At 40.7% G+C, this 8165-nt stretch overlaps 1 protein-coding gene across 3 annotated transcripts in view; it reads right to left on the bottom strand.

Moving 5' to 3' along the window:
- Positions 1-5245: 5245 nt before the first annotated feature.
- PCYT1B (phosphate cytidylyltransferase 1B, choline) overlaps positions 5246-8165 on the bottom strand; it is a 59451-nt gene continuing 56531 nt past the window's right edge. The window contains exon 8 of one of the 3 annotated variants that reach the window (XM_069945502.1): positions 5246-8137. In XM_069945502.1, the coding sequence (XP_069801603.1) occupies positions 7922-8137 (216 nt within the window). In that variant the 3' untranslated portion in view covers positions 5246-7921. The remainder of the gene's footprint in view (positions 8138-8165) is intronic. The other 2 variants (XM_069945503.1, XM_069945504.1) reach the window with 2 other exon arrangements.

Here is an 8165-nt window from a genome sequence, read left to right as displayed (position 1 = left end):
GACAAATTCATTTAGTAAATGATGTAAGGATCATGGCCAAGATTCTAAATGAAATTTATTGGCTTGTCTAAGTATTGATGCACCCGGTAACCTCACTTAATTTCATTATAGAATACCATTCATGAATCCCAAGTGCTGTATCCACCTTCATTTATATATCAATGTTCCCATACCTGTCAGTGAAGGAGGGGTCTGCTTGTGTCACCCATTGTACCCCCCAAACTTTCTGTCTGACATTCTCCTAGACTATTACCAATCCATCCTCATTTTATAGCTTTTCATTACATGTAGAAAGGTACTAAGGTTCAGGATATATACACACAGACCCGATGGTTTAATAATATCTTTATTACTAATATTTGATAGAAAATCATGCGATTAACAGAGTTATTGAAATGTTTTTACAGCTTAGGCTTAAAGCTGACCAATCACCTTTTGTTTTCGGACCCAAAATCCTCACCGTTGTCTGATCAGCATGAATGTCTTGACAATGTTGTCTACTGTTCCCTTTAGGGCCAGTTCACAAGATGTAAAACTGGCAGAATTCTGCCAGCTTCTGTGTCATACAGGCAGTCTATGGAAGGACATGTCAATTCTTCCGAGCGGAGAGAGGAGGTGCGCACGCCGTCCCATAGACTGCCTGTATGACACAGAGGCTGGCTGGATTCTGCTAGTTTTACTCCGTGTGAACTGTCCCTTAGTCCCACCCATGAGCACTATCCTCACTTCACCATTCCAAATGTAGTGGGCTGTAAGATCACACTGATAGTAATAACTTTTACTACATGCCCAAGTGTAGCCATTTTGCTGCATTTATTTAGGCATTTGAGCCAGGTGGCATTAACGATGTTCTTTGTGAATTTGTTCCACATAAAATAGAGATCAATTACTACTAGAATGGTATCAGATGTTCTTGTGAAGGTATGAACAGTTGTGTGTAGACACCCAGACTAAGGGCCACATGTATCATCCGGCGAACGGATGATTTTTGGCGGAAAGTGCCGATTTGCGTATTATTTTATACGCAAATGGCCGATTTGCGAATAAAATATTCCTATTTGGAGAAGCAACCTGCACAGAGCCCTGACCATGGCCCCATCAAACAGCTTTGGGATGAATTCTATTGCCCATTGTAAGGGCCCTATTCCACCAGACGATTATCGTTAAATCGTTCAAATCTAAACAATAATCGTTCGTTTGAATAGCAGTTAACAACTAACGACTGATTGAGAAATCGTTGATCGTTTAATAGGACCTGGACCTATTTTTATTGTTGCTCCTTCTCAAATCGTTCGCATTGAATAAGAAGTCGTTCGCAGTAGTGACGAACGCAATAGCGACGACAAGACGACCGCAAGAACGATCATAAGTAACGATTATCTTTCCATGTAAATGGGTGAAGGATTTCAGGTCTTTCGTAATAGCGGTCGTTTGGATAGTTTATCGTTAACGATTATGCGAACGATAATCATCCCGTGGAATAAGGCCCTTAGTCAGACCTTCTCACACATCTGACCTCAGAATTATTGGCTTAATGGACAGTTTCCTATAGACACACTCAAAAATCTCAGATTCATCTCCAGGTGTAGAATGCCCACAGAGTGTTATCTTATGTGGGATATACAGCAATGCATAGCACATCCCTGTTGCTATATAGGAGTCAGGACCTCTGACAAAATGGCAAGCGTTCCTGCCCATTAACATGTAGTTCTCATGAAGCCCATACACTGTATGCCTTCTTCTCAGTATAAACAGCATAAGCCTTATTACATGAGGTGACTATCATCTGAATGGGCCAATGATCAGCCGACGGACAAGACGCTTACTATGGAACCAGCAGGAATCAGTCTCAAGTGAGAAAAGAAGAGAAAAACCTTGCAGCAGTCTAGTGTCTGGACACACATTGCAGCAGGTAGTGATGAGTATGTTCATATTAGTATATAGTATACTTTATATCAGTATACTGATTTGATACGTTTTATACTGTATGGCTGGTCGCACAACAAAAAATTTGTAACAAATCTGGTGATATCCAACAAGCCAATATAGGTTTGATGGTCAGTTGTCTATGTATTTTCTGGTATATAGTGTAAGTCACTAAATCGCTACAACATCTTGGTGAATCCGGTGGGAACTACTGAATTGTACGCGCACACACACACACACACACACACACACACACACACACACTCTTCCATGGTCTAAACAAATTCCACAGCAAAGGCTGCACAGGACAATTTCTATAGATGTGAAGGACTTGGTAGAAATGATCATACTTGTTAGGTTATTCTTGCAAATAATTATTATAATTTGCACTGCAATGGGTATTGTTATTGTGTTATGTAATATGGATATTTTATATTGTGTTAATACAATAGTATGGCATATTCCTTCTAGACTCAATTTTCACTTAAGATTAATGTCTTTTTCTTAGGACTTTGATATCAATATCAGAGCAGATTGGTCATCGATCCCCTGGATCGGTGATCTACCCTGCCAATCAGCTTACTCAAGGGACGTCCCCTAAAAATGTATGCTGTTGTACCTGGTGCTGCAGCTCAGTCCCATTTAACTGAAAACCACTTTAAACTTTTGCACATGCAAAATATTTAAACACAGAAAATATAAGATGGAGGATTTCATGGTTCCTATGTGCAATACCACATTGTTACAACAGTTATATTTAAAAAATGAATTAATGAAATTTTCATCCACCGAGAGCTTGGACCAAGACAACAATCAACTGGTGAAACTATCATTGGCTGATTGTTGTTGCTTATTCCACTATGCGAAATAGCGATGTGTGGCCAATGGCTGATGAATGTGTAAAAAACAATAAACCTTATGCATACCTCTCCAGGCTCCCTGGTGTCCTTCTCGCTTCTGCCTTCTGTACGTAGCCACCACTAGGACTTCAGACCTTGTCTCTGAAGTGACGGGCCACTCAGCCAATCACTGGCCGCGGTGCTGTCCCGTCTCGGATAGTGATTGCCTCAGAAGTTGCAGCAGGGAGCGGGCAAAAGTGAGAAGGACACTGGGAAGCACAGAAAGGTATGTATAATGTTTATTATTATTTATTACACTAGGGCAAGGACTGCACGGGCCTTACTAACGATGTCCATGCAGCCCTTGCTGCACGATTATCAGGCCTTGTAATTCTCAGTAAGCCAGCGCCGATCTAGCAAAACGACTCTTGTTTACATTAGTGATCAGGCTGTGTAATGCAGCCCTAAGACTTTTAGTTTTATTCATGTGCATTGGTGTTGATGAATTCTGTAGTCTTTTCTTATACAGGGAACAATGTATAGGGGTAAAAGCACCATAGGATACAACAGAAAAAGATGACTGTCCTGTGTAAAAGATTGAAACTATATTTTGTGGCCAACAAGGTCCTATGTGCAAAGAGTTTTTAGTTGTTAGCACAATATAACGATTGGTGTGACTGTGTCCAAAGGTGCAACCAGGTATTTCTGGGAGAATAACTGTGCGAACTGGTTCAAAATGGGTGGAAGCAGGAGAGTAACAGGAACAATTGGGCTTACCTAGAGTTAGCTCTCAGGTCCTGCATAGTAGACATGAAAGCTGACATTTTTATTGGATGCTGTGTGCGTGTCTAGACAGAAAAAAAGAACAATATAAACTATAAAAATAATTAAAACTCAACTATGGCCTAAACTAATGTATTAATATAGAAGTGGCTTTCTCTATTAGATTATCCGGACATTTTAAGGGCAATGGAGTACACACCATACTTTCACATATATGAGATATACACTCACCGGCCACTTTATTAGGTACACCATGCTAGTAACGGGTGGTCTTCTGCTGCTGTAGCCCATCTGCCTCAAAGTTGGACGTACTGTGCGTTCAGAGATGCTCTTCTGCCTACCTTGGTTGTAACGGTTGGCTATTTGAGTCACTGTTGCCTTTCTATCAGCTCGAACCAGTCTGCCCATTCTCCTCTGACCTCTGGCATCAACAAGGCATTTCCGCCCACAGAACTGCCGCTCACTGGATGTTTTTTCTTTTTCGGACCATTCTCTGTAAACCCTAGAGATGGTTGTGCGTGAAAATCCCAGTAGATCAGCAGTTTCTGAAATACTCAGACCAGCCCTTCTGGCACCAACAACCATGCCACGTTCAAAGGCACTCAAATCACCTTTCTTCCCCATACTGATGCTCAGTTTGAACTGCAGGAGATTGTCTTGACCATGTCTACATGCCTAAATGCACTGAGTTGCCGCCATGTGATTGGCTGATTCGAAATTAAGTGGTAACGTGCAGTTGGACAGGTGTACCTAATAAAGTGGCCAGTGAGTGTAGCTATGTCACAGGGCAGAACATAAAGTTATTGTTGTTATTATTATTATTATTGTTGTTGTAATTAATAATATTAATAAAAATATGTTTTATAAGATTTCATATCTGTGCGCTTCCCAAAAATACAAGCATTTAATATGTTAAGTTTCTAATATGTGATATGGCCACATTCAATCGTCAAGGTAAGGGACAGATTGGTAAGGTCAACAACAACCCTTCTACATAATTAGCAGAGTGCCTATAGCCTGGTACATGGAGTCTTTACTGCTCACTACTAAAGAAATGTAGGTTCTCCGTGTGCCATAGTGTAATACCTCTACAGTGTATTACAGAGATATTACTCCCTAGAAACAATTATTTCCATAATGAAGCTTGACATGATTGTTTGTCAGATTCTACATTAGTCTGACAGTAAGAAAAAACCTCTTTGTGCCTCTATATGAATTTGAGACTTATAAAGGTATATACAGGAATACTTAAAAGTTTGTGAACCCCTCAGATCTCTTAATATTTCTGCAAAAATGGAAAGTCCAAAATATTAGACTTGATCATTAATTTATTGATGATCATCAAACACCACATATATGTTGCCAGCAAAAGTATGTGAACCTTTAGGATTGGCAGACAATCAAACAACTATCAATTATAACCCTGTCTAGTAATAATTCACCAGGAAATATCATGCTAGGAACAAGGCCTGCAATAATAGCCTGCAAGGTCCCAAAGAACCCAAAGGAGGCAACTGAACAATAGTGTGTATGGCAGGACATGCCTGTCTGCAGTTTGCTAAAGATCCCCTGGACAAGCCAAGAGGCTATTGGAACAATGTTTTATAGATGGATGAGACCAAAGTAGGGAATGGATAAAGAAAAACACTGCCTTCCAGCATGAATACTCATAAGTGTAACACAGTGGTGGTAATGTTATTATTAGTTTGGACCTGTTTTGCTGCCTCTGGGTCAGGATGGCTTGCTATAAATGATGGAATAATACATTCTGAATTATACCAGCAAATACTAAAAGTATATGTCAGGACATCTGTCTGTGAGCTGAATCTCAAGAGAACATGGGTCATATTGCAAGACAGCAGTCCTAACCGCACAAGTCCTAAGGAATGAGCCAATTTTAGTTTTTGCACTTCTGTTTTTCCTCCTCCTGTTTAAAGGGCCATAGCACTTGCATTTTTCATCTACAGACCTATGTAAGCTCTTGTTTTCTTGCGACCCCAATTGTACTTTGCAATGACATGCATAATTTTTCAATGAAATATGCAGCGAAACTGGAAAAATTATTTGTGTGGTGAAATAAAAAATAAATAATAGCCTATGGAGCTATTTGTGGTGTCATTTTTTTTTTTTACGCCATGATCTGTACTTTCTATCGGTAGCTTGCTTGCGAATATGCAACATTTCGATCACTTTTTAATCACTTTGGTGTTTTCTTGCACTCACACTGTTTACAGTGTGGGATCAGGAATGGGGTAATTTAATAGTTCAGGCAATTCTGCGCATGGCAATAGCAAATATGTTTATTTTTATTTAAAAAATGGGGAAAGGGGCGTGATTTAAACTTTTAATGTGAGAAGGACTTTTTTTACAGTCATTTCTAGTGCCCCTAGGGGATTTCTGTGAGCAATGCATACATATGTACTGCATTGATCTATGTAATCTTTGCTTTATTACTAAGGGCTACTGGAGCCCATAGTAGCTGATCCTTGGCGATCAGTGTCATTATGTCGGTGAGGCCAAGACCAGCAACCCCCACCTCTACAATTTCACTGTGGGTGGGGGGAATGATCCCACCGATGGACCACCACTGACTTATTTTTAATCAGCATTTAAATGTAGTGGTAAATACCCGCTGCGACCGATACGTTTGTGACAGCTATTAGTTGCGGTCCCCAGCTCTGTACCCATTCATGATGGTATGACGGTTATACCCCTCATCCATTTTTAGGCGGTTAAAGAAGAATACGTTTTAGAGCAGTCATGTTCTGACCTTAATCTAATAGAAGTGTTGTAGAAGGACCTGAAGTAGATTAAGGCTATGTTCAAACAACGTAAGTTCTGTGGTAATCACGGACGTTGTTACCACGGCCGTGATTTCTGCGGTGCTTACGTTATGCTGCAGACTGAGGGAATCCTGGCCGGAGTGTATACACATGGCATACACTCCGGCTGGGATCCATTGCAGCACCACAAGAAACTGACATGCCAGTTTCTCGTGTCAGTGCACACAGTGGAGCGAGTGGCTCCGGCCGCACGCTCCATTGTGTGCAGTGGAGAGTTCTGATGCGGGTATGCATGGATGTGCCTGCATCAGAACTCAGCGTCGCTAAAGATCATCCCGCAGTACCGGCAGGGATGATCTTTTCTGAGACCGGCCGTTCCATGACCCAGCCGGGTCACGGAACAGCCGGTCTCATACAGCGTGTGAACATACCCTGAGGCTGTTTCGTACAGTGAAATGGGATAAAATTTCTCCAAGCCGTTGTGCAGGACTATTCGACAATTACCAGTTACATTTAGATGGAGTTACTCTTGCCAAGGGGGTCATACCAGACACTGAAAGGAAAGACTCTGTCACCTTTGCCACCTACAGATATGTAACATTAAATTGTTTTCCTAAATAAATAAATGACCAAATCTACTATTTTTGATTCATTTGTTTGATTTGTTTCTCTTTATCCTACTTCTTGGTGAAACTTATAAAGAAATATTGAAAATTCTGATGAGTTCAAAAATTTTCAAGCACCGCTGTATTTTCCCCATACACTTATAGAAATGCCATATTACTCCTCATACTGTTACTTATAATGAGCCATAACACAGCCAAGCACATGAGATTACAATAGCTTAGTATATTAAGTCTCTCCATTGATACAGTTGTAATGGTGAAGGAAGCTAGATATTAATAGTACTGAACTCTAAGGAAATATTTAGTGCAATATTGGGTACAGTGTTTTCTCCGCATCAGCAGTTACTCAGGTTACTCTGTCTCTCAGCACCAGTATATCGGGGGCTTATACAATCAGTGCAAATCAAGTTTATTATGCACCTTGGGGTCAGAGATTAACACAATGTAACATGCAGAAGATGCACAGTGTACTATTCCTGCCTCATCTTTATACTTTTAACACATGAAAATCAACGACTGAATATTACTAGTCTATATCGTGTGCATGGTTTGCAGCCATATACACAAGGTTCAAGTATACCAGGAACCACATGCCCATATTACTCTTAATAGTTGTTGTTATACGTCACATTTTCTGAATTGTAGTATATTCTCCAGTTTATCATCAAACCGCTTTGGCATGGTCACTTCTGGCCAGATTGGACACTGAACCTCCATTACTAATTGGTCCATACATACCTACAGTGGGGTCTCGGGACCCCTCTTTAAAATAAAAAATTTAACTAGGTAATCAGGAACATATATAATATATACATGTCCCAAAATGCTGCTCTCAGGTTGAATCCTCAGATCAAACTTTACTTTACCTGTTTTATCCCTTTGAGAGGCCACCTAAGTGATAAGAGGGTAGCCCCAGTGATGGGAATAGGCATAATTGCTTTTATATTATAATGTCATATACTGGCTACTTTTCATCTTCATCTCCTTCGCTCATGCTGCTGAGAGAGGCAGAGGCTGCACCTTTGGGTGACAATGGTGGTGAGGGCTTGTTGAGCATCCATGGTAAAGGAGGCGAAGGAGAACGGGATGGAGAACGTTCCCGAGTAGGGCTGCCTGTAGGACTCTGCCTTGGAGACAATGCTTGGAGCATCCGCCCGCTCCTTTCCTGAAACATCTGCTTCTAGAAGAAAATGAACACTATTAGTACA

This window comes from Dendropsophus ebraccatus, chromosome 11 (assembly GCF_027789765.1).
Source record: "Dendropsophus ebraccatus isolate aDenEbr1 chromosome 11, aDenEbr1.pat, whole genome shotgun sequence".
Taxonomy (NCBI): Eukaryota; Metazoa; Chordata; class Amphibia; order Anura; family Hylidae; genus Dendropsophus; species Dendropsophus ebraccatus.
This window is presented reverse-complemented; position numbering and strand designations above follow the sequence as displayed.